The sequence below is a fragment of the Phoca vitulina genome, unplaced genomic scaffold (genome assembly GCF_004348235.1).
Source record: "Phoca vitulina isolate PV1807 unplaced genomic scaffold, GSC_HSeal_1.0 scaffold20, whole genome shotgun sequence".
Lineage (NCBI taxonomy): Eukaryota > Metazoa > Chordata > Mammalia > Carnivora > Phocidae > Phoca > Phoca vitulina.
The window spans coordinates 10,711,804-10,739,527 of NW_022589723.1; the positions used below are offsets into that span (position 1 = coordinate 10,711,804).

The 27,724-nt window shown below is 36.5% G+C and overlaps 1 protein-coding gene and 1 pseudogene across 2 annotated transcripts in view; both read right to left on the reverse strand.

Moving 5' to 3' along the window:
- The window catches only part of TMEM87A (transmembrane protein 87A), a 46,299-nt gene that overhangs the window by 17,576 nt on the left and 999 nt on the right, over positions 1–27,724 (reverse strand). For both annotated transcript variants that reach the window (XM_032417890.1, XM_032417889.1), the window contains exons 2-11: positions 27,195–27,255; positions 24,630–24,715; positions 19,353–19,466; positions 17,152–17,202; positions 17,024–17,068; positions 10,565–10,682; positions 6,100–6,161; positions 5,145–5,328; positions 4,007–4,106; positions 1,197–1,290 (exon numbers count right to left, since the gene is read on the reverse strand). In XM_032417890.1, the coding sequence (XP_032273781.1) occupies positions 1,197–1,290; positions 4,007–4,106; positions 5,145–5,328; positions 6,100–6,161; positions 10,565–10,682; positions 17,024–17,068; positions 17,152–17,202; positions 19,353–19,466; positions 24,630–24,715; positions 27,195–27,255 (915 nt within the window). The remainder of the gene's footprint in view (positions 1–1,196; positions 1,291–4,006; positions 4,107–5,144; positions 5,329–6,099; positions 6,162–10,564; positions 10,683–17,023; positions 17,069–17,151; positions 17,203–19,352; positions 19,467–24,629; positions 24,716–27,194; positions 27,256–27,724) is intronic.
- On the reverse strand, positions 22,402–22,495 carry LOC116640891 (annotated as a pseudogene).

A 27,724-nucleotide genomic window follows, 5' to 3' on the forward strand; every position in this document is an offset into this window, starting at 1 on the left:
GTAATACAATATAATTCTACAAATAGGAGCACACCCCAAAATAAAATGTAAGGCAAATATCTGTCCCAAAAACTATGCTGCTTGTTTCACGAGTTTATATATATAAGGTGCTATTTATATAACCGTGATTACCCAAACACCAGGGCATTATTGAAAGGATATCCATAAAATAATACAGGCATCAATTGCTGAGAGGGCCAGGTTTACAAACAGAGCCAAGGGATAAGAAAAATACTACAGCAGCAGACAGAAAATGAAATTGACAGAGGGTTAAAGTTGCTAAAAGTTGAAGGAAATCACATAGAGGACAGTGTGATCTGAAAAACAAATATGTATCCATAAAATGTTTTATTTAAGGGGCAATTTATTACAAAACTTATTGAGCTCAGTAAGTCAAGTTTACAGCATTTACCACCTTGAATCTAATGGGTGATTACTGAGAGTGACTTTTAAATAAGTAACTACTGGAATGACCAGTTCTTCACATTAATCCAGCTTTAAGATAAATTGCTTTATCATTTTTATTTAGTGCTTTGGTTTCCCTCCCTGACAAAGGGCATGATTTTATAATTTCTCAAGAATGATGTGAAACAATTAGCTGCATTTTAGAAAAGCCTTTGAAACCCAAGTGCTGGTTAAGCAAAGAGTACTCTCACTTTAAAACAAAAAATAGAGGGCGCCTGGGTGGCGCAGTCGGTTGAGCATCTGACACTTGGTTTTGGCTCAGGTCCTAATCTCAGGGTTGTGAGATGGAGCCCCATATCAGGCTCCAAGCTCAGCGGAGTCTGCATGGGATTCTCTCTCCCTCTCCCTCTGCCCCTCCCCAACAAGCGTGCACGCATGCACTCTCTCTCAAATAAACAAATAAATCTTGAAAAAAGTAGATTATTGAGCAAGATTACAATCTTTGCCACTTAATACAAGAATGAGAGCCCACTTTCTGGGAGGAGGAAATGAGTAAGTAGCAATTTGGGGACAGGTGGGAAAGCATTCATTCCTGGTCACACATTGAACTTATAAAGTTCTAACAGATTAAAAAGAAAATTTGAATTGTACATACATTTTGAAAATCAGAGTTAAAGGTGATTTAGAAGAAAAAGTAAAGAAGCCCACAGACATTTCCAATTCACCCTCTCAAGACAAAAACAATGTATCTGAACTGACCATATACAACACTTAGATTAAGCAGTACTGACCCCAGTAACTCTGAGGACCCCTTCCATGCCAGAGAACAAAAGATAGAGGGCTCCTGCTACCACAACTTTGTGAAGAGTGACTCCAAGGCGAGGCCTAAACAGGAAGCAAAGAAAGAGTTGAGTACCAATGTCACAAACTCCAAAATAAGTAATAGCAACTCACGTTAATTAAAATACAGGCCAACAGCTTAACAGAGGTAAGTCAGACATACTTGATCCACATGAGAAAAAAAAAACTCAAAAGAACATATGGTCTTAAACCAAGCTAATACTAGAACTTTAGATCTGGTCCCTAGTTACTATATTAAAAAAAAAACAAAAAACTCTTTAATAGAGAATTCTGAAACATTCAATGGTATAATGAACCCCTCTATACCCATCATCCAGTTCCAATAATCACTAAGCTATAGCCAACTGTGCCTCATGCAAACCCCATCCACTTCCTATCCTCCCATATTATCTTCAAGCAAATCCTAGATAGCATACCTTTTATTTGTATATATTTCAGCCTATGTTTTTAACCAATAAGGACTTTTTAAAAACATAACCACAATACCATTATCAAATCTAGAAGTTTTAACAAATATAAGCAAATACCCTATTGCAACTCATTAGATAAACTGTACATTTGTAAGCTCAGAATCCAACAAAATATGAAGTCTTTCAAGCACCTTCTGCTTGAAGAAAGTCTTGAATCCTTGACATTCAAAATGCCATTCAATCAGAATCTGCATTTTAACAAGATCTCCAGGTGATTCATTAGTGCACTATAAGTTTGAGATGCACTGCCATAAATCATGTCTACTTACGTCTAAGTAATATTTGTTCTTATATTTTTTGTCATATGCTAGCAAAGCTCCATATGGGCAAGGATTTTTCTCCCCACTGGTTACCTTAGAAACCTAGGCCACGCCCTGGCATATAGGAGGCATTCAAATATTTGTTAAATGAATTAAACAATTTAAAAAATGAAACCCACCCCATTCCCCTAATCCCACTGAAAACAAAACTCCTTTAAATGAATAAATTTAAAAAATTAAAACCCATTTCTTTAATACCACTTAAAGCAAGACTCCTTGAAATAATTGTCTATACCTGGCTAGTTCCAATTCCTCTGCTTCTATTCTTTCTTGAAATCACTCGACTCAAGCTTTTATCCTAGCACTTCATCAACACCATCTTATTAAGGTCACTTATATCTTCCATGTAGTTCAACCCAATAGTCATCATTTAACCCTCTGGACACAATCATTCCCTCCGTGAAACAGTCTTTGGGTTTACCTCTCACCACAACAGTCCTTCTCAAATTCCTCTAATTCTGTTTCATCTCAATGAATTCTAAATAACTGAAAATGTTCAAGGGCTCCATCCCTTGACCTCTTGTCTATATACACTTACTTCCCCAGTGATTGCATCCCACTCTCATGGCTTTAAGTAAACAGCTATATTCTGATGACTCCCAAATTCATATCTCTATCCTACTCTCTCCCCTTTATTGCCCCATTTGGTTATCTAACTGAACTCCTAATCTTGCCTCTACTCCAAACTTATTCCACCTAAGATGCTCCTGAACTTATAAATTCCATCCTTTCGGGGCGCCTGGGTGGCTCAGTCGTTAAGCGTCTGCCTTCGGCTCAGGTCATGATCCCAGAGTCCTGGGATCGAGCCCCGCATCGTGCTCCCTGCTTGGCGGGAAGCCTGCTTCTCCCTCTCCCACTCCCCCTGCTTGTGTTCCCTCTCTCGCTGTGTCTCTCTCTGTCAAATAAATAAATAAAACCTTTAAAATACATATATATATAAATTCCATCCTTTCATTGGTCAGACCAAAACAGTTGGCATCATCTTTGATTCCTCTTCTCGTTCACATCACACAGTTGATCCACCAGAAAATCCCATTGACTCTACCTTCAAAATATATACAGAATCTGACCACATCTTAGCATCTCTTCCTCTAGGTATACATATAGTTCCCGCACCACCTTGAGATCTCTGCTTAAATGTCACTAAGTGAAGACTTCCTTGGCCACCCTATTTGTAACTGCAAGCTTCACTTCTTGCCTAGCACTCTCTACACCGTTCCCCTGCTTTATCTGCTCCATAGCACTTATCACTGACATATTAGATATTTACTTACTTCTATCTTTGTCCCCTCCCTCCACAAATGTAAACTCCAAGTCTTTTGTTTACTTGCTGTATACCCAGCGCCTAGAACAATGTCTATTATGTAGAAGGCACTCAATAATATTTTTTGAATAATAATTTTCAAGGGTGCCTGGGTGGCTCAGTCGTTAAGCGTCTGCCTTCGGCTCAGGTCATGATCTCAGGGTCCTGGGATCGAGCCCCGCATGGGGCTCCCCGCTCAGCGGGAAGCCTGCTTCTCCCTCTCCCATTCCCCCTGCTTGTGTTCCTTCTCTCGCTGTGTCTCTGTCACATAAATAATTAAATCTTAAAAAAAAAAAAAATAATAATAATAATTTTCAGACTTTCAGAGTAACACTCTCATAAAAAATGTGATTTCAAAAACATTTGGGAAGATTAAAAGTAACTAAGTTCACCCTAAAAGTTTGATGTTTTAATGTCATTCACTACATTGCAGACTTTGCTGCATACGCTCGAGTTCTCAGAAGTGAATGAAATAAAACACTTAACATTTTCTAGCTTTTGCAAATCTACAAAATTTTAGATACCTGTCTTACTGCAGAACTATTTCTTATATCAATTCTTTCAGAATTACAATGGGATCCTGCAATACTCTTTCAATTTAATCAGTGTTTTAATATGTCCTTTCCATATAAAAAGTTAATACTTACTTAACTATGCCATATCCCAGGCTGACTATGATGACCAGCGTTCGAGCCAGTGAGCGTTTAACTGCTGAAAGCAGCTCTGCAAGGATCAGGGCACCTTGAACTATGAAAAAGAAGAAAGAGGGAAAGAGTGCTATAATCTAGGTTTGGGAAAAGGCGTGACTCCAGAACCAGAATGTGGATCTAGATAACTAATGCTCTTCAGAATAACCATTGGAATTAGTCCTGTTCAAAGAAAAATACCTCTCCTGCAATTCTTGTAAGTACAGAAGCTGATTTCACTTACCTTGCTCATGTGAATAGCAATCTGGGTGCACTCAAATCACCTTCCCTCCCCAACCCCACTTCACTAAAACCTCAACAGAATACCTCACCTACATGGACAGTTTATAACACCTACGGAACTTTTCCCCCATTTTTAAAAACTGGGGAATACACATTGAAAAAATATATATACACTGAAAAGCACAAAACACAAACACATGCAGTTTTCAAATTATTTTCACATCTACTATTTTCAAGCCTTTTCAAAGATAGGGAAAGCTCTAATCAGTAATCTTACAACAATAACCATTAACAATTAAATGGTCTGAGGAGAGAGAGCCAAAGCTAATCACAAAAAACTTCAGTACAATATAATTTCTGTCATTACCTGTTTACTTTAGTGAACCATAAGCACCCTCCTATTTTCTTGGTATTACTATATTTTACCAATTCTTAGAGGCACTTCTCCCTTATATTTTAAAATCTCTGAAATCATAGTAGGTCTTATCATCAATGACATCTTACTATTAAGTTGGTAGTATTTATTTCCCTCCTTAGGGGTATAATATAATAATGGTGCCTTAAAAATCAATGGCAATTGAGATTCAATGATGGTGATAATCTTACCCAAAATGGCCACTACTGTTGTAACTTGTGTGGATGTATTTCAGTACAATCACTCTTAAATCACTGAACCCATAAGTTATGAGATTAAAAACAAAAGTTACAATCATAGTGATTATGCTTAGCTTATTATTACTTAATAATAATTAAGTAACTGAAAAGTTAAACCCACTTAATGACTGTTGACCTGAGGAAAACTCACGTCTTACCTGCCGATCATTCACAGACGGGGAAACATTTTTTGGTTACATACCTGATTCTCCTTTGTATCGGATGTTCTGAAATTCTGCATAGAAGACAGCTTTCTCAAGCATTCCCAGGAAGATGACAGCACCAATCCAAAACTGAATTCTTAGGAGATCTCTCCAATAGCAGGCAGACCACGCCAGCCACAGAACACCAAACAGGACATATACAATACACATCACCATGAAAAACTGTCATCCAAATGGGTAAGAAATAAAAAGGAGGATTAGGGCCAAGAGCCAATTTAGAATTAATACATAGTCTTAAACTATATAAAAAAATACGTATTCTACCTCCTACTTTAAGAATAATTATTTTATTTCTTTGAAGTTCAATACTACCACAAAAAAATTATCTCCTCTTGCACAGAGAGAAACTACCTAAGGACCTATCATTAAGAGTAACTGTTCTTCTGCATTAAAAGTGCCTTTTCATTACATAAATGAAGAGAACACTAAAGAGGAAAAAAAGACATGGCAGGGTTAGGATACATCTGAAGGCAATGAAACACAATGTGGGAAAACTATGAAAGGCAAAAGAAGAAAGAAATGAACAAAGGAAATCTGAAAACAGAGTAAGACTATTCCCATGGACACAGACATACACACGACCTAGGTGTCATCATTTAGTTACTTTAAATGCGATCAGAAACTACAGGGTGGTAAGAAGTGCCCCACTCTGGATTCTAGAAAGAATGTGTGATCTGAAATTATCTTTGAGGTACTTTCCAATTCTGAAATTCCTCAAGTCATCAACCTCTTCATTCTACAGATGAGATGAGGTACAGAGTGATTCACTGACACTCTCAAGGTCATATTTTAGTAAGAAGTACGAAACTACAAAGCAGTCTTTTCTGAACTGTTCAGGAACAATTCTTTAAAGAAAAATATTGCCACAAAACATGGACAATCTTTCAAGCTAAACTCATGTAATGTTAAGGTTAAGAATGTAAGTCCACTTACAATCATCAAGGGATATTCTTCAAGCGTGAGGTATTCATAAGGACCCTTCACTTCAACAGTCACTGTCAAAACACAGTCCTCAGAATTAATGTAAAGGATGCAGAAATTAAACAAAAACATTGCATAAAATTCGTCTGATGAAATTAATGAAAAGTCCATCGGGTTATTTACTTTTAACCATTTCAATTCTGGTGATTAATACATTTATAGAGCACTCTGAAATTCCTGAGGTGTTCTCATGGTTCATGCTGTGTCCTGCACAGGCCTCCCTGCCTCTGCTCCCAGTTCCCAGACACACATCCTGTAAAGACTAGATTGAAGGTATTTCCTCCACAAACCCCAACTGGAACCACAGCCCAGCTCCTCTAAATTCCAAACACATTTCATACATACTTTTTCTTACAACACATCATTAATGTGCTTTGAAAAATAAAGGATTTCATTCCTTCATTTTGCTACCCTCTTTGTCTTCTATCTATCCCTACCTATATTTTCCTATTTATTACTTTATTTACCTACTTCAATTTTATGTGACTTTGCTACATTAATGTATCATTTGCAGAAAATACTTTTTTTTTAAGATTTTTATTTATTTGACAGAGAGAGAGAGAGAGAGAGCAAAAACAAGCAGGGGGAGTGGGAGAGGGAGAAGCAGGCTCCCCACTGAGCAGGGAGCCCGACGTGGGGCTAGATCCCAGGACCATTGGATCATGACCTGAGCCGAAGGTAGCCACTTAACTGACTGAGCCACCCAGGCACCCCTCCTTTTCAGAAAATACTTAATAACAACAAAGTGGTTTATTTTTACAAAGTATTTAATAACAAGAATCTGAAAGACAGATTTGCCTTACTGAAGCAAAACTATGACTTTTAAAATTGTAATTGATAAAGCTATTTTAGGTCTGATTTGATACTTATGTGAGAAGTGTTAGTCTGTGAAGACAGACTAATAATTGCCTATTCTACAAAAATTTCCTAGTTTTTACCAAGCAAAAAAGACATGCCATTATTAAAAGTAAACCAACAACAACAACAAAAAAGTAAACCAGGTCCAACATTCGTATGAACAAAAGGAGCACCCCATAATAGCAATCATAAAAACTTTAAGCACACTGGTTATTAAACCTATACCTTCTTAATTTAATAAAACAGCAAATCAAATAATTAGTGAATATTTATATATCCTTTGCTTATTCTACGTCAGGGGTCAGCAAAATACAGCACATGGGCAAATTTGGTCGCCCACTTTTTATAAATAAAGTTTCATTGGAAAACAGCCACATCCATTCACTTACATATTATCTATGGTTGCATTCACACAACAATGGCAGAGTTGGGTAGGTGTAGTAGACAACATTTATTATCTGGCTCTTTAAGAAAATTTGGCTAACCCTTGCTCTATGTTAACATATAAAATACATTTACTAAGCACTTACTATGTGACACACACTACAGAAAACAGAGGAGATAAAAAGATGAATAAGATGTCTTCCACCATCTAGTGGATTACCTGCTAGAAGGGAGAGAAAGTAGGAAAGCAAGACAGAGAACTGCCCCTCTGAGCCAGACCTAGAAGGGTAAGTGTGTATTTCCCAGAACAAGTAAAAAGCCATCTGGGCAGAAGAAATAACATGAACAAAGACAGGTGTGAAAATGCATGATATATATTTAAAGAACATGTAGTCTGAGACTGCACCTAGTAGCAAAAGGTAAACTGGGACAAGCTGCAGAGTTTTATAAGCCTTGCTGTACAAGGTGGACATTTTACAGGCAATGGGGAGACATCAAGGTCTTAATGAAGGCAAAAAAGATGATAAAACTGTTCCAGAGAATTCTAGGAATTTCACATGGCATAGTTAAGTCCATGCTTTAAAGTACCTTCTTCTTGGGGCACCTGGGTGGCTCAGTCGGTTAAGCATCTGCCTTTGGCTCAGGTTATGATCCCTGGATCCTGGGATCGAGTCCTGCATTGGGGTCCCTGCTCAGCAGGGAGTCTGCTTCTGCCTCTCCCCTCCACCGCCCCCAACTCGTGCTTTCTCTCTCGTGCTTGCTCTAATAAATAAATAAAATCTTTTAAAAAGAAATAAATAAAAATAAAGTACCTTCTTCTTAGCTCCAAACAGATGGATAAAACAAAACAAAATAAGGACATAAGTTCAAAAACAAGATAAATACCTCCAAATATCAAAACTGAACAAAAGCTCAGAACAGTTTAAGAGGCTGAAGCTATGGTCATGTTTGACTCTGGGCCTGAAAAGCAAGCTATGGTAGTTGGGAGTGCATTTCCTCTGGGATCACCAAAACTAGTAGGATTCTAAGGAAAAGGAGGAGCAGAGCCAGATTTGATGCATGAAGAGGCTGAAGTGGAATGGAATAGGGCTTCTTTTCCATCCTTTTCAAAGAAAGAAGGTTGAAAGTAAATGTTGGCAACTACTGCGTTAGACTATTACTCTTTAGAAAGCTATGGGCCTAAAAATACAGGATACATATACATCTTGGGTCCAGAAACTGTGCAGGGCCACCTGCTGGTTTACCTAGAACTGCTATATCCCATAGAACTATAGAGCATAAAACCCATTTCTGGATTGGGAATTAAAAGCATTCAATGCAACAATCTATAAAAAAAATTTTTTTTAAATTAAGTCAAAAGAAATAATGAAATAGAAAAGAAAGATACAGTTGGGAAAACTAACAAAAGCTGGTTCACTGGGACAAAAATAGAGCAAAATACAATTCTACAAAGATTTTTTTAAGAAGTTAAAAGGGAAGATAAAAGCAATATTAAGAATGAAAAAAGCTGCAGATACAGATTTTTTGGTAAAGAAGTACTATTCATAACTTTATGCCAATAAAATCTGAAATCTTGAATGACAGGACAGTTTCTCAAAAACAAAAAAAAACATCGACTCAAGTAAAAACAGAATAACTAAAAAAACTTATTACTATTAAAGAAAATTAATCAATCATTAAAATCTATGTAAGGGAGGGAAAAAAAGAACATCAGGCCAAAACACTATCGTAAGTTCTACAAAACATTCAAAAAATGGGTAATCCTACCCATACAAAAACTACTCCACAGAATTTTATAAATAGGGGACATTCTCCAATTCATTGAGTAAGACCAGCATAACCTGGATGCCAAAACCTATAGATGACAGTATGAGAAAAGAAAATTATAGGCCAATCTTACTATGAACAAAACTTCCAAATAAAATCCTATAAAACAGAAGTCAGCTATGTATATATGTATATGAGTGTGTGTTTGTGTATCAAGACCAAATACTGGCATCTCAGAAATTCAAGAATGGGTTTTTTAAATTTTTTTTTAAGATTTTATTTAGTTTATTTGAGAGAGAGAGAGGGAACACGAGCAAGAAAGGGGCAGAGGGAGAAGGAGAAGCAGAGTCCCCGCTGAGGAGGGAACCCAACACTGGGCTCGATCCCAGGGACCTGGGCTGAAGGCAGACACTTAACTAACTGAGCCACCCAGGTGCCCCCAAGAATGGTTTAACATTAGAAAAATCGGTTAATATAATGCAACAATAAACAGATTAGTGGGGGAATCTATATGATCATTTTAATCAATACAATCAAAGCACTTGATAAAACTTAGCATTCATTCTCCATACTAAAAAAAAAGGCAGAAAAACACACTTAGTAAATGAGGAAAATAAAGAAACATCCTTAACCAAACACAGAATATTCTGAAAAGTCCACAGTGAACATAATTAATGGTGAAATGTGCCAAGAGAGACAATAAAGTCAGGAGCAAGATAAGGATGGTCATCATCGTTTCATTCAATATTCTACTCCAGAAAGGAGGGGAGGGAAGAAAACTACAAGTAGGAAGAAACAAAAAAAAAGAAACTACAGAAAATAAGACTGGTTAGTTAAGTGACCACGAAATTCCAAGTAAGAGATGATTCCAGGAACTGGGTAAGAGCAGAAAGGAGAATACTAAGAAAAACTGAGACACTAAAAATTACCAAAGTCAATTAATTGAAAAATTTCCAAGTTTTGACTTGGTAACCAAGTTTTGACAAGTCTAGTTCAGAATACTGAGAACATAATACCAATTATGAATCTTAAAAGTATGAAGATCAAATGAAGGGAAAATGAAGTCTGGTATCTATAATACATAACAAGAAAGCGTAAGTGAAGTGCCTAAGACTGTGTCTGGTACACAACACACGTTCTTTTTTTTTTTTAAGATTTTATTTATTCATTTGCTAGAGAGAGAGGGAAAGAGTGCACAAGCAGGGGGAGCAGCAGGCAGAGAAGCAGGCTCCCTGCTGAGCAAGGAGCCCGACGGGGGGCTCGATCCCAGGACCCTTAACGGACTGAGCTACCCAGGCACCCTCACAACATTCTTAATTATTCCCTCCATTAAAGCAATTTTACACTACCCATCACGCATGACACAACTAGATAAGATGAATGGTAAAAAGGAACAAAATGTACTCACTGGTAAAAAGATTACTAAGTGAATTCTCTTTTGAGGATTCCTTTGAGGAGGAAATGCCAATATGTACAATAAAAATGTATGGTGCATCTTGCCAAGTTTTCAGTGGATCATGCATTGCCTGGAGGAAAAAAAAAAAGACATCAATCTACAAATCTTAAGAACTAAGAGCACATGTTAATATGAAAATTGTCTTCTGGAATGTGCCCAGAAACACAGCTGAGTTCTTCACTTTCATTCATTAAAAGAGTAGGCACAACAAAACAAACAGGCCTACAGTGCATACAATAAAGTATGTTAGACTACAAATTACTGAAAGACAGGACATTTTATATCTTGTTATGCACAAAAATCACATATAAACATATTTTTTTTTTTTACAAGGAAAACCTCAGCTAAAAATTACTAAATTGAATCTGTTTCATTAAGCCATGCTAGGATACTTGGTTATATATTACACAGATAAAGTAAGGAGATTTAAATCACCTCAAAACAAAAACGCCCATGTTGACAGTGAATTATATTATAAACACTAACTCCTGAATTTAATTCCCTTTGTTCAATGTCATTCTCAAGACTACCAGAATTTCTACTGAAAAGGACTCACATATTTATCAAAAATTTAATCATTGGGGCACCTGGGTGGCTCAGATGGTTAAGTGTCTGCCTTTGGCTCAGGTCATGATCCCAGGGTCCCACATCGGGCTCCCTACTGAGCTCCCTGCCACATCAGGCTCCCTGCTCAGCATTTGATAAAAAGCAGGGAGCCTGCTTCTCCCTCTCCCTCTGCCTGCTGCTTCCCCTGCTTGTAAACTCTCTCTGCCAAAAATAAATAAAAAATCTTTAAAAAAAAAATTTAATCATGGCTAGTCTATGTGGAATCACTGTCCCTCATAATAAAGGAAGTGGAGGGAACAGCCTCCATGTTTACAAAACTAGTCACCTGGGAAGAATCTGTTCCAAGGCCAGTCAGTTTATACATAGCCCAAGCAAAAAGCCTTCAAAAGATTTGTTGCCATACTTGCTAGATGGACTATGGACCTTCACAACCACGAGACTAAAACACAAAGATTAAGGAGATAAACACAGAAAATTACTGGCCTCTTCCTTGTGTGAAAGGAGGTATTGCTACTTAGACTTACAATTTATTACCTTCTGGTCTTAAAATTAAAAGAAACTTTTACCCAAACACCTTTGGGTAAGCTTCATTGATCTATGAAACCCCTCAACATGAATAACAGATTTTACATATTTATGTGTTTTCCTGTGGAGCCACAGGTTTTCTCAAATGTTCAAATTATCCTACAACCCAAGAAAAAGCCAAAACAAGAGTTCAAAAATTATATTCCACGATACAAATCCAAAGTGTCAAAGTAGATTAAATGATTCTACAGCTATAATACATTTACTAGGTTATCTTAGTAACTTAAGAACGTAAATGCCATGCTGAATCACATAGTGATTTATCTCTGCCTAAAGGCCCCTTTCTGACAAAATTAAGGAGCAATTTATGAGAAAAATTTAAAGCTTCAAAGTTATAGGTACATCATGTCCTTTACCCATAATTCTTTTTTTTTTAAATATTTTATTTATTTATTCATGAGAGTCAGAGAGAGAGAGAGAGAGGCAGAGGCAGAGGGAGAAGCAGGCTCCCTGCCTAGCAGGAAGCCCGATGTGGGACTCGATCCCAGGACCCTGGGATCATGACCTGAGCCGAAGGCAGACGCTTAACTATCTGAGCCATCCAGGCGCCCCCCTTTACCCATAATTAACTGAACCTTCCCTGAACTTACATGTGCGTTAACCAATAAAACTTAATTTGGCGTAATAAGCTGCTCTGGTACTAATTTTATCTAACTCTGGGATATACATATTTTGAGCCTGTAAAAATAACCATATGCCAAGTTTTGTCTTGGTAACCAAGCTTTGACAAGTCTAGTTCAGAATACTGAGAACATAATACCAATTAAGAATCTTAAAAGATATGCCCAGCACTCTTCTCACAGGTTTACATTTATTATAGTCCTTAATCCTCACAAAAACCACATATGATAGGTACTATTATTAGCTCCTTCATAATTGTCCTTTAAGAGGTGAATGGATAAAATAAACTGTGGTACATTCAAGTAATGGAATATTATTTAGCACTAAAAAGAAATGAATTATCAAGCAATGAGAACGCATGGAGAAACCTTAAACTCAAAATACTAAGCGAAAGAAGCCAATCTGAAAAGGCTATATATCACACAATTCCAACTACAAGACATCCTGGAAAATGCAAAACTATGGAGACAGTAAAAGAAAACAACAACAACAAAAATCAATCAGGGGCACCTGGGTGGCTCAGTCAGTTAAGCATCTGATTCTTGATTTCAGCTCAGGTCATGATCTCAGGGTCATGAGATTGAGCCCCACGTGGGGCTCCACACTCAGCGGGAAGTCAGCTTGAGATTCTCTTACCCTTTCTCTCTGTCCCCCCCATCCCACTCTCTCAAATAAATAAATCTTTAAGGAAAAAAATCAATGACTGCCCGGGGCTTGAAGGGAGAGATGACTAAATGGAGGGAGCACTGAGGATTTTTAGGGCAATGAAACTATTCTCTATATTATAATGGTGTTTATCTGTCATTTTACATTTGATTAAAAACACTATACAACAAAAGGAACTAACACTTATGTTAACTATGGACTTTGGTTGGTAACAATGTGTCAATGCTGATTCATCAATTGTAACAAATGTGCCACACTGGCTGGTGCAAGATGGGGATGGTGGGGGACTCTGAGTGTGCGTTTGTGGAGGAGTTATGTGGGAACCCTGCCTTTTGCTCTATTTTGTTATGAATCTAAAGCTGCTCTAAAAAAGAAAATATACTAATTTAAAAAACATTACAGTGGTAAATATATCACATTACTGCTTAAATCAAACCATAAAACTGAATTAATAAAGACATTAAATCTTCTTAGGAAAAAAGGACAGAGAAAGGCCCCTTTGTCTAAAAAACATGTTTTCTGAGAGCTTTAATAAAAGGGGATAGTGCTGAACTTGTGATTGCCCTTTAAATAGGATTATCAGGGCCGCCTGGGGGGCTCAGTTGGTTAAGCATCTGCCTTCAGCTCAGGCCATGATCCCAGCGTGCTGGGATCAAGCCCCATGTCGGTCTCCCTGAACCTGCTTCTCCCTCTCCCCCTGCTCGTTCTCGATCTCCAGTAAATAAGATCTTTTTAAATAAATGAATGAATGAATGAATGAATAAATAAAGGATTATTAAAGTATTCTCTTAGGCCCAATTTTCAGGTAGAATGATCAAAGGACAGATAAATCTCTGACTTTTTATTATAATCTGACTAAATATCTCTAAATATTACTTGTGATATTCAACAGGGTCATCTTTCAGCCAGCTTTAATCACTAGGAACAGGGCTCAAGCCTTGAGTAGAATTTAAAAGTATGCTCTGCACAGGGGCAGCCTGGCTGACTCAGTTGGTGTAGCATGTGACTCTTGATCTTGGGGTTGTGAGTTCAAGCCCATTGTTGGGTGTAGAGATTATTTAAAAATAAATACAAAATCTTTAAAAAAATAAAAGTATGCTATACACGAAACAAATGTTTGGCTTCAACAGTAATTTTTTAAAAATACAATTTACAACAATTTAACCTGACAAACTGCATAAAATCTGTTTTAAATTATAATAGCCATTGTTTGTGAGCAAAGAGGGAAACTCAATCCAATTTTCTTGGGACAATAAATTGCTACAATTTTTCTCTAGAGCACACTGACAAAATACAAAAAAAAACTTATAAACTGTGCATACACTTGGACCTAGCAATTCCACCTCTAGGAATTTAGGCTAAGAAAATATTATAAAAGTGCACAGGGGTGCCTGGGTGGCTCAGTCAGTTAAGCATGTTCAACTCTTGATCTCAACTTAGGTCTTGATCTCAGGGTTCTGAGTTCAAGCCCCAGTGCGAAGCCTACTTTAAAAAAAAAAAAAATGTGCACAAAGATACAGCTACACATTATGAATGGGACCTTATCTATAATAGTGAAAATTTGGAAACAAAACAAAATACATCGTAAAATGAAATAGTATGCAACCATGAAAAAAGTAAAATAGCACTCAATATACCAATCTATTAAGTGAAAACAAAAAATTATATAGCAGGATATATAATATGATCTCACTTTGGTCAAATGCATGTGTTCTGTGTAATCACACCAACTGCTAGAAAATAAAATTACAAGGGATTTTTACTTTTAAGTTATATAAGCAACATGTCTGCCAACATGGAAGTCTTTTGAAATCAGAATATAAAAATTTTTTTAAATCTTCAAAATTAATCACTGAAGTGCTGTTTAAAATTGCAAAATAATGAAACACATAAATGTCTAACAACAGATAGTTTGCTAACAAATGCAATGTATTCATACAATAAAATACTCTGCAGTGACTTAAATTATGATGTCATAACGATATTTACTAAACTGGAAGGAGGTCCATGTTACACTGCCAAGCTAAAAAAAAAAGTTACAACATAATATAAATTGTAGGATTCCCATTATTAAATAAATATAAGCATGCTCAGAGACAAAAGACTATAAAGTAAATATATTTAAACTCTATCAGTGTGTGGTAGTATTACAGATAATTATTTTCTTTGCATTTATGTATGTTTTCTAAATTTTTGAACAGATTAGCAATAAGAAAAAAACCAACATTGTTAAAAAGAAAAAAAATGTAATGAGTTCTGCAGTGCCAAACTCATCTTTAGGTTAAAATTCTATAAACTATAAGTCAGGGCAGGAAAAGTGGGGACACTTCCAGAATGGCAGAATGAGGACCTCTGAAAATGCACTCATCCCTAAAAGCAACAAGAACACGGGCAAAAATTATCTAAATCAACATTTCTGCAAGTCCAGAAATTAGCTAAAGACTTGCGCCAACCCTAAATGTGTTACCTTAAGAAAAACAGTTGGGTCTCATTAAGAAAAGCAAGCCTGTGGTGTTTTTGTTCATCCTAATCCCATCTCCCTCTTCCAAGCACCTTAAAACCAAAGTTCTCGCAACTGTAACGGCTGTGAAAAACAGCAGTTTGGCAGCCACTGGAAAAAACAGAACAAGTTTGGAGATGCCCTAAAACTGTCTGGCAGGTGCTGAAAAGCTCCTTTCCCAGGTCTTATCTTTTATATGACCTAATCCAGCCTCATTCAGTGGAAAGGATCCTATACTCAGGACACTGTCAAAGGCACTCAGCAGCAACTGTGATAGATCACAACTGTCCCCGCAGCTGATGTTAGTAGGCTGGGCTATCAAGAGGCTGACTAAAAACTTAAAAGGAAAAACTGGAAATGAGATGACCATAGGGGCTTTGAAAAGCTCCAAAATATTCCTGAAAATCTACAAGGCTACAAACACATGCAGATTTGTGCACATATATGCGGAGCTATACACATACACCTAAGAGAGGCCTGAGAAGGCCCTAATCACTCACCTCTGACTGATCTTAAGGTTCTGCACAAGAAGGAAGTAAAAGTTAAGACAGAGTTTTAAATTGTGAAAGAAGCCAGACACAAGACCACAAACTGCATGATTCGATTTATATAAAAATGAATAGAACAGCCAAATTCGTAGACAGAATAGTGGTTGCCTAGGGCTGGGACAAGGGTGGAAAGAAAAGTGACCGCTAATGGCTTTGCCATATTCAAAACAGTGACTTTCTGGGGTGATGGAATTAGATCCTGATTGGTGGTTGCACAACTTGTGAATATACTATACAAAACACTGAATTATAGGTTTTAAAAGGCTGAATTCTGAGATGTGTATGTCTGAATAAAGTAATTATAAAATCTAAAACTTTAATCAGTTTTGTAAAAAGCATGATCCAACATGGTTAAGTCTTATTTCCTCTATATTTTTAAGAGGTAAAGTTTTGAGGAATTAGTTATCATGAATTAGAAAGTAAATTATGAAAATAAAGGCATATTGATCATTTTCAATCTTATTTCAATTTTCCAAACTGTCTTCCACTTATATTCTATCATAAGATAATTTTAGATGGAGTTTGAGGTTCTTTCTTAAAAGGTTCTTCCTATTTATGAGTCATATTTATCAGGTGATAATTACAAAAACAACAGATTGTAGCAAATAGGGAAAATGCAGGAAACACATAAAATAAAAATCGCTCATATTATCCACAACAACCATTATTAACATTTTGGTGTTTAAAGTTCATTTTTTTTTTTTTAGTAATCTCTACACCCAAGGTGGGATACAAACTGACAAACCCAAGGATTAAGAGTCACATGCTCTACTAACTCAGCCAGGCAGGCACCCCAACATGGTGTTTAAACTTCCATTCTTAAGTTTCTTTTTTAAATGGTACGATACCAAGATAATTCAAAACACATAAACCTAAGAAAACTGAAGTATGTGCTCAATGCCCCAAATTCCCTACTATACTTACAGTTTTGTCTCCAGTAAGGGTAAGATTTGTTCCATTCTCCTTAGCCTTTAAACATTAAAAAACGAAAAGAAAATTAATTCAGAATTTTTACTTTACTCTCAGAAATATATAACAATGAAAACAATTACCTCCTGTTTTTCTCCTAAGAGAGGCAATCGCACAAAATCCCCAGAAAAGCTCTATGAAAGAAACATAACATTAAAGAAGTATAATAGTAAAAGCATAGTTCAAAATCCACAGAAATGGTTAAAGCAAAACTTACTGTAACAGTAAATAATATGGCACTGACAGACAAAAGATTTCCAATTAACCATAAACAAGTGAATAAACCCCTGCAGAGAACTAAAAAATAGTATCAGACTAAACTGGCCACTCAATTTTTCTATTAAGAATTAAAGATTTTTAAGAATTAAAAAAAACCTTAAATAGAAGGTATATGCTTAGGATGGAGAGATCTTATGGTTCCCTCTCTTGCTACAGATGAGAAAAATATGGCTCAACATTATAAAGCTTTAGATGCAGAAATGGGATTTGAACGTAGGATTTTTAACTCTTATGCTCCTTCCATCACCACACACTCATGCCTAAAGAAAAACTACACTAATTACCTTTCTTATCAGTTATCAGCAGATGAGGCATTCTCCTTCCTGAGTAATTAGAACACGTATTTCAACTCTGTTACATTAGACTGGAGGAGGAGAGGTAAGCTTACCAATAGGGGTATATGCCAAGACCCTGGAAAGATTATAGCAGATCTCAAAGTGAACCTTGGGCAACAGTATACAACAGGTAGCTTCCCATAATCAAGTCCAAGAAAGGCCAATCAATCCTCCCAGGCTAGAAAACTAACAGAAAGCCGCTTACTCAACATTGCACTGTTTCTAGATTTCTTATTCTTCCACCATTTTAGAGGTATCTTCTTTTTCCTCCAAATCCATAAAATCTAAGCTATTACAAGAACTCAATTATCAATTGTTATAGTTCAATTATCAATTACTTCATTTGCTTATCAATCACTAATTATTAAGTTAAGGCCTTCTTATAAATCAACTTTACTTCTAGTAACTGGACAGAAAACCTAGCTTTTGGTGAACTCTGCCTCTACAAGGCAATTTGCTAAATAGTCAAAGCAATAAACACAGTAAGGACAAAAAGGCTATAGTTAACAACTATTTTCAACACCCATAAAATGTATAATTTTTCTATCAAAAAATTGATGCTAGATCCTATTTCTAAGAAAAAAAAATTTTAGAATATAAATTCCACTTACATGATTACATATGTGTAAGCATTAAAAACACACATTATTCACCTCTTCTCCTTTACTCAAGAAAAGGTGTGGGGGTGCCTGGGTGGCTCAGTTGGTTAAGCAACTGCCTTGGGCTGAGGTCATGATCCTGGAGTCCCAGGATCGATCGAGTTCCACATCAGGCTCCCTGCTCAGTGGGGAGTCTGCTTCTCCCTCTGACCCTACCCCTTCTTGTGCAGTCTCTCTCTCTCATTCTCTCTCTCAAACAAATGAATAAAATGTTTAAAAAAAAAAAAAGAAAAGGTGTGAAATTCAACTCTTTGAGTTCAGATCTGTAGCAATAAAATCTAGAAACACTGATTTTTCTGAGAACGTATCAATTAGATGAGATGACAAGAGAACTGAAAATTGGATGTTTCAAATGCCCATCAGTGGATGAATATATATATATATATATATATATATATATACACACACACACACACACACATATGGTATGTATGTATATACATATATACACACACACAATTCGTCCTTAAAAAAGAATTAAATTCTGATACATGCTATATGGATGAACCTTGAGAACATTTCACCAAGGGAAAGAAGCCAAACAAATATTGTATGATTCCAATCCTTTTAAGTATCTAAAATACTGAAATTCATGGAGACAAAGTAGAATAGTTGTTACCAGGGATGGGGGGAGGGGAGTGTTATTGTTTAAAGGTTATGAAATGTCAGTTTGGGATGATGAAAATTCTGGAGATGGCTATTGATAGTTGCCTAATAATGCAAATGTACTTAATGCCCCTGAATGGCACACTTAAAAATGGTTAAGATGGTGGCAAATTTTTTTTCTACCATAAAAAAAAAATGGGGATTTGCTTTTTACACACGAAAGAAAGCACATCTTCTTTTTAATGAGATAAATACTAAGTGGCTGACTATGCACCTTTGGAACATGCTTCTAAGTTAGTTCTGTAAGAACAAAGAATTGGGAAGTGGGAAATGGGGAATCACCAAAAATACACATATTACACATTTCACCTCTTCTATTTCTCTCCAACCACTATCAAACATTACCTGTGTTTTAAAGAGTTCACTGCAGTTCTGGAACAACTTTGATGATGTTTGGTATTTCCCAGACAAACCTTTTTTTTCCTTAAGGTTTTCCAAATATGTCTCCACTTCTTCTGCCTATAAAAACAGAGAAAATACAAAGTATACAACTTACTTTTCACAAGTAAGATATTTAGAAGATAACAAATAGATTGCCTATAGGACAGATACATGCTTGGATTTGCTATTTTAAAAGTTAACGGCATCAGATAAAAACTGTGTAATAGTATCCAAGAATCTCACAGTTTTAGACTCTAAAGTACAGAATTCTAGTCCATTGCTCACAAAGAGGAGTTCTTCTAAAAATTCTAGGAAGACCTGGAAAATGTCAGAGTCCAGAAGGTTTTGTCACAAGAAAATATATTTACAAGAGTTAATAAACTGCCAACACCAACAAAAAGATATACTTGTGCTCATAAGCTAAGATAGAGCACAAAACTGCTGTAGCTATTCATAGCCCACTGTTGATATTCTGAAAAAACTCATCATTTCTGTGGCTGCATCTATCAGTTCTGTGATTTTTCTCCTATACCTATATTCCTAATCTTCCCCTTTTTTTCCTAAGCTCCAGTGTTACATCTCCAACTATCTGCATGTCATTTCCATAATTCTGTCCTGTGGCAACCCAACATAATTTTTACATTCTTAACTTATCTTACCTATAAAGACCAGATCTGCTAAGCTCTTGACCAGTTTATTCCAAGTATCAAATGTATGAAGGTTTTTTTTTTAAGAAGATAATTTTTTTTTCAGATTTTATTTATTTGACAGAGAGAGGGACAGCAAGAGAGGGAACACAAGCAGGGGGAGTGGGAAAGGGAGAAGCAGGCATCCCGCTGAGCAGGAGCCAGATGCAGGGCTCGAGCCAAAGGCAGATGCCCAACGACTGAGCCACCCAGATGCCCCAAATGTATGAAGTTTTTAACTGTAAATTCAATTAGTGATTGATTAAGAGGAAAAGATCAATAATGCTTCAAACTATACTCTGGACATATTATCATTTCTCTCTAAATTCTTCAGTCCTTTTAGTCTTCCTCTCCCTACCACTCCTATCCAATGTTGTACAACAAAAGCAAAAAACAATCACCAACACCACAAAAAAGGTAATGTAAAACCCTAACACAAGGCAGAAATCAAAATGCTTAAGGTTTGAAAAACCAACTGGATGGTGGACATTTTTTAAAGACCAGTTAGAATATCTTCAGAAAGGAAAAAAGAAATAAATGGAGACTAGAAACAGAATGGAAAAGGCCTGAAATACCCATCTTGGAGCCATATATCTTCAGTGCCCAAGTACAGTGTACTTTGTCAACTCTGAAATGAGGTCTAAAACTATTTCCACACTACTAATAATAAAATAATATGCTATTTCCCTTGTACTGATAATGCAAAAGTAATGATAGGTAAAATTGCTGCCCCGTATCAGGAACCAAGGCAGTGGCATCTAATTGTACCAGTAGTCGGGACGCCTGGGTGGCTCAGTCGGTTAATTGTACCAGTAGTCATCACAATCGATCACATACAGCTTAAAAAAAAAAAAAAATGCCAGTTTTACATAAGAATGTCCTTAATGAAACAGTAAAAACTATTAACGTTATTAAATCTGGACTTTTGAGTTTGTGCATTTTTTTAATATTCTATGAGACAAAATGGGAAATATGCAAAATATTATAAATGAGATAAAACACTTTACAACTGTTCTGACTTATAACCTGAACTATCCACTTTTTTCATTTGCCTGAAAGAATAACTAACAAGGGGCGCCTGGGTGGCTCAGTCGTTAAGCGTCTGCCTTCGGCTCAGGTCATGATCCCAGAGTCCTGGGATTGAGCCCCGCATCGTGCTCCCTGCTCGGCGGGAAGCCTGCTTCTCCCTCTCCCACTCCGCTTGCTTGTATTCCTTCTCTCACTGTGTCTCTCTCTGTCAAATAAATAAAATCTTACAAAAAAAAAAAAAAGAATAACTGACAAACTACAGTAATTCAGATTTGGTTATCTGGGAGATACTTTCTTGAAAATGGGCAAAGGGAGGCTGTTACTTCAAGGAAGACAACCGAGAGTACTCTTTGCCAATGATAAAATTTGAGCTTTCAAATTGTTCTTCCTCACAATGAGCTTAACAGTGTCCAATACTTAAGAAGGAGTTTCTGATGTGACAGGAGGGTAATAGTAGCAAATATAACTTCGGGATGCCTGGGTGGCTCAGTCAGTTATGCATCTGCCTTCGGCTCAGGTCATGAACCGAGGGTCCTGGGACTGAGCCCCACGTAGGGCTCCCTGCTCAGCGGGGAGTCTGCTTCTCCCTCTGCCTGCCCCTCCCCCTGTTTGTGCACACTCTCTCTCTTTCTGACAAATAAATAAAATCTTTAAAAAAAACAAAAAAAACAAATACAATTTCAACTTAATTGTAGAATGAGTTAGTATTTTAAAGATTTATAAAATTCAGTCAAGCAGTATTTTTGAAATAACCAAAATCAGACACAGATAAAAGACCAAAGTGCATGACACACTAACTTATTTAAATACAAAAGAGTAAGAATAAAGTTCACTGATATGGTTTCAGATTCCACATTGCCACCAACCTTTAAGAAACTCTACTTGTTATGTTTTGGTATAGAATCAAAGAACACTATCCACAATTATCTGAAAACACTATTAAAATATCATTCCCTTTTCTAACTATGTATCTGTATGAGGCCACATTTTGTATATATACTTCAACCAAAATAATATATCACAATAAACTGAGTGAAGAAGATATAAGAATTCAGCTGTCTTCTATTATATCCAACATTAAATGAAGGGCTTTGCAAAAATACAAAATAATACCTCTTCTGTGTTTTTTTGGAAAAATTATTTTTCATTAAAAAAATTTTTGTATTAACATGCAATGGCTTGTTACTGCTATCTTAAAATAAATTAATACATATATCTGTATTTTCTGTTTTAATTTCTAATACAGTAACCCACATGAACAAAAGACTTTTTGGAAACTGCAGTAATTTTTTTTAAGGAAGCATTTAAGGAATGCTTGGGTGTCATCCTGTGCAGAGGCCATGCTAATCTTCTCTGTATTGTTCCAATTTTAGTATATGTGCTTGTTAGAAGGTGGAGAAGGAACAATAAAGTATTCCACAAACTGAGAAAGTATTTTGAGACAAGAAAACGAAGGAGGCAACTCTCTACAGTTTATGCAGAGTTTTATTCAGGGTAACTTACTGACGGGGAGGAAAATGGGCAGAAAACAATTCACAGCAGTTACAGAGTTATTCTCTGCAAAATCCAGACCTTAGTCAATAGATATTATACAGTGAGCGGACACACAGGAGGGCACTGTAGTGAGATCAAAGGATTCCCATGCACCTGCAAAGAGCTTGCATGCACCTAATTAACAGCTAATCATTAATTAGATCTTGTGGCACCACCTGTGCATCAGGAAAGGTAAAGACTATGTTCTCTCTAACAGATTCATGGAAGGCCAAAACAAGCCTCCCCCAATCCTGGCTTTGGTAGGCATCCCCCCTTTTTAAAATTTTTTATTTATTAAATTCAATTAATTAACATATAGTGTATTATTGGTTTCAGAGATAGAGTTCAGTGATTCATAGTCTTATATAATACCAGTACTCATATATCACATGCCCTCCTTAATGCCCATCACCCAGTTTCCCTAGCCCCCCACCCCTTCCCCTCCAGCAACCCTCAGTTTGTTTCCTAGAGTTAAGAGTCTCTTATTGTTGGGTGCCTGGGTGGCTCAGTGGGTTAAGTGTCTGCCTTCAGCTCAGGTCATGATCCTGGAGTCCTGGGATCAAGTCCCGCATTGGGCTCCCTGCTCAGCGGGGAGTCTGCTTCTCCCTCTACCCTTCACCCCACTCATGCTCTCTCCCACTCTCTCTCTCTCAAATAATAAAAATAAATAAAATCTTTAAACAAAAAAGTCTCTTATGGTTTGCCTCCCTCTCTGATTTCATCTTGTTTTATTTTTCCCTCCCTTCCCCTATGATCCTGTTTTGCTTCTTAAATTCCACATATGAGTGAGATCATATAATTGTCTTTCTCCAACTGACTTATTTCACTTAACATAATACCCTCTAGTTCCATCCACATTGTTGCAAATGGCAAGATTTCCCTTTTTGATGGCTGAGTAATATTCCATTGTATATATATACCACATACTTCTTTATCCATTCATCTGTTGATGGACATCTGGGCTCTTTCCTTCGTTTGGCTATTGTGGATATTGCTGCTATAGACACTGGGGTGCACGTGCCCCTTTGAATCACTATATTTGTATCCTTTGGATAAATACCTAGTAGTACAATTGCTGGGTTGTAGGGTAGCTCTACTTTCAACCTTTTGAGGAACCTCCCTACTGTTTTCCAGAGTGCTGCACCAGCTTGCATTCCCACCAAGAGTGTAGGAGGGTTCCCCTTTCTCCATATCCTCACCAACATCTGTCATTTCCTGACTTGTTCATTTTAGCCATTCTGACTGGTATAAGGTGGTATCTCATGGTTTTGATTTGTATTTCCCTGATGCTGAGTGATGTTGAGCATTTTTTCATGAGTCTGTTGGCCATCTGTATGTCTTCTTTGGAGAAATGTGGTTGTGTTCTGCCCATTTCTTGATTGGATTATTTGTTCTCTGGGTATTGAGTTTGATAATAGATTTTTGGATATTTCTTTTTTTTTTTAAAGATTTTTTTTAATTTATTTATTTGACAGAGAGAGAGAGATAGTGAGAGGGAACACAAGCAGGGGGAGTGGGAGAGGGAGAAGCAGGCCTCCCGCAGAGCAGAGAGCCCGATGCGGGGCTCGATCTCAGGACCCTGGGATCATGACCTGAGCCGAAGGCAGACGTTTAACGACTGAGCCACCCAGGCGCCCCAGATTTTTGGATATTTCTAAGGTTATGTTATAATAATCTCCAAGGGGCCTGAAACACATAGCCCCACAAGAGAAGTAACTAAACAAACATAAACAAAATGGAGGGCCAAAGATGGGATTCAGTACTGTCAGCATTCCTACAGTGCTGCCAAAGTGAGCAGAAGTCTGCAGTAATTTTTAAGGGTTGAGACCAAAAAGTTTGAGAATTGCTAGCATAGTAGGTCTGCAAACTGGGAAGCACAGAAGATTCTAATTTCAGTTCTTCTCCTGCTAGCTACATGACACTCCTTCCTCTATAAGGTAGGACACGATGATATTTAAAGTCCAAGAAAGTCTGTTAATTTTATATTCCTTACCTTGAAGTTGTATATTTCATTGTAACAATCAGCACTTTTCAGATACCAGGTTATATTCAAAGAAACATCACAAGGTTCTCCGTCAACTATAAAAGAAGAAAACTTTGTGAATAAAGATGATTCCCAAAGCATTTTTCCTAAACTGTTACACATTCTATTTTTCCTGCTAAATTTAGATACTCAAAGACCATCTCTTCTCCGAACACAAGGTACTGAAGTAATATACGTAAAAAGAAGTGGATATTCTTCAGATAAAAGTACTGTTGTTCACAAAAGAAGTTTCTGACCTGCTTAAGTGTATCTACTTTTATGCCTTAAAACCTCAATTTCTGGTTCTCTGTTGGAAAAAACCTGGAAGTGATATAGCAGTCCTAAGTTAAAACCAGTCTTCTATTATCATTCAAATATTTACTGAGCAGAGCACTTAAGTATACAAAGCTACATGACACTGTTAGGCTAGAGAACAGGACTCTGTAGGAGGCTACATTCTAGTTGGACAAACAAGGAATAACATTAGGGACATCATAAGGCAGTATTCAAAAGAGTTCCACTGAGGGAAAAATTAATGGCTTAGACCTTGAAAGATATCAAAACTAGACAGAAAGAAAAAAGGAAAAAAAGCAAACCTGGCTGGGGAAGGCAGGAAGACCAAAAGCAAAAATGAAAGACTCTTTCCAAAACCCACCTTAAGAGAGGCCTCAACGAACCTCATGAGTCAGAGCCTCATAACTAATTAAACATAGTTTGGAAAGAGTATTCTAGTGGACCAAGGCATTAGTCTGAAAATTTGAGAGCATAAATCTGACTGTATCACTACTGATCAGCTGTCCCACCTGGAAGTCAGTTTATCTTTGATTCCAGCTGCGTTACAGAAAATATACTAGAAGATACCTGCCTTATACAAATGTGACAAAGATAAACATGACTGCATCTAGGAATCTATTTTTGGTTCTTAACAAAAGGTCCACACCTAAAATTATTACCTTTCCCTTTTCTTTGTTTTAAATTGTTTTCTCAAATTAATTTTCAAGTGACATACTTTTACGAGGGTCAATTAAAATACACAAAACTCTGATGTGCTAAATAGAATTTATGGAAATGATAAAAAGGATATTTGTGATCTCACTGTTAACTATTCAGAAGAACCATACAAAGATGGGATTAACTCAACAGAGCCAATAAGAAAATCCCCTAAACAGAAGATCTGCAGAAAGACTTGGCTGAAAAAACACTATGTATGTTAAAAGACACCATTCAGAACTTTGAATGGATGGCATTAAGAGACGAAAATGGTCCTGGCAATTTCATGGAAAGCTATATACGATAGCCCTAAAGTATACAATCAGAGACAAGGTAAATGTGAGAAAGCAGAGAAGTAACAAAATGAAAGACAATGTAATTTTTAAGGAGCCTCAAATTCTCCCCAAAAATGAAATGTAAACACTGCAAAATAATGCAGCTTGTGTAAGTTGGCAAAGCACCAGTTGATCAAAATACAGGTGAGAAAAGACTATACATGATAAAAAGGTAGAACAGCATGCAGGCTGTCAGGCTATTCAAAAAAATCAAATACTGTTATCCCTAAAAGTTCTTACCTAGCACATCAACCTCACAAGACAGACCAGTTTATTTCAGTAATCTGATTTAAACCAAATTTAAGTCATCAGTCAAGAGATTGTATTTTCATAGACATAGTCTATTCTTTATAGAAATTTTACTGGCCCCCTTCACTCCTGTTAGACTGTAAGCTCAGTAAGAGAGAGGGCCTTTTCTATCACTTCCCTTCTGTTTAAAACAATGCCTGGCACATAGTAGGTTTTTAATAACTACTTACTAAATGATTAAAACAAAATCATCCAACTGCAACTTACAACTTTGCACTTTCATGGAGAAAGACATGCAAAGAAGCACACACGGATGATCTGAACTTCTATCCCTGATCCCGAAACAGAGCTATCCATGATCATTTATTCCCTAAAATAAAGCCAGTTTCAAAAATAAAAGGAAGCGTTTCTTTAATATGCAACAGGATATTCTGGATTCAGATACAGTGGTTTTCTCACTGGACAGACTGGTTTTGTTCTATATAATCCCTATACCCCGGTAATATCTTTGAGCTTCCTCTTCCAAAGATCCAAATAGTAAAATACTCCTTCTGTAAACAAAGGTTTACTGAACATATTCATTCAGAGCCAAAGGTCTGACAAACCTAAGTCATGTGTTCAGTAAACATCTAACAAGCACACAAAAGCAAAGTCAGTGGTATCTCTCTAACACAGGACAGATTAAAACACCATGCAGACAATCAAACAACATAATTTGTCTAACTGTATATAGTAAACACCAGAGAAACAATAGAAGAAAATAAAGTTCACACAAGTATTCTGAAAATTACTCACTGAAAAGACCTTAATTACACTACAACGTTTATGCCTAGATAGTGCCAGACTATTAAATTTTAAAGCTCATGTTTAGAGTAGGTCAGAGATAGAAACTAGGTAATTTAAAAAGTTTAAAGATCACTTAAAAACTCAAATAAATACTTCATGAAATGCAAAAACTCACATTTCAGGAAGATAGTGGTATTTTTGAACAGGATCTTTCCAAAACTAAAATAATTTTTCCCCTGCAAAGATAAAGGAGAGAAAGATAATTAGCATCAGCTCACTTTAATTCCCAAGGCAGAATATAATTGTTATAAAAACCTAAATTTATAAAATGTTTAAGTTAGTTTTCTTAACAACAAAAAATACATCAAATCCTTCCTTTTAGTAAAATTCAACCATATCCAAACTGCAGTTTTGTAGCTTGGTGCAGACACAATCTTTTCCCCCCGCAAGCCATGAAGCAAGGACTCTAGGAGAGAAGCTGATAGAAATCCCAACTTAAATCTTCATGGGAGGTACTCCTTAGTTTATTCCCTTTACTCAGTAATCACTGTTCAGAATAATCCAATCATTTCTTCAAATAAACTACTGTATGAGCAGACAAGACGAATTTAACTAGTAACCATTTTAGCAACAACACCTAAAAGTCAGAACCTGAAGATCTTCACCAAATGAACAAAAGCTATAATGCTTGCTATGTAAAAGCTC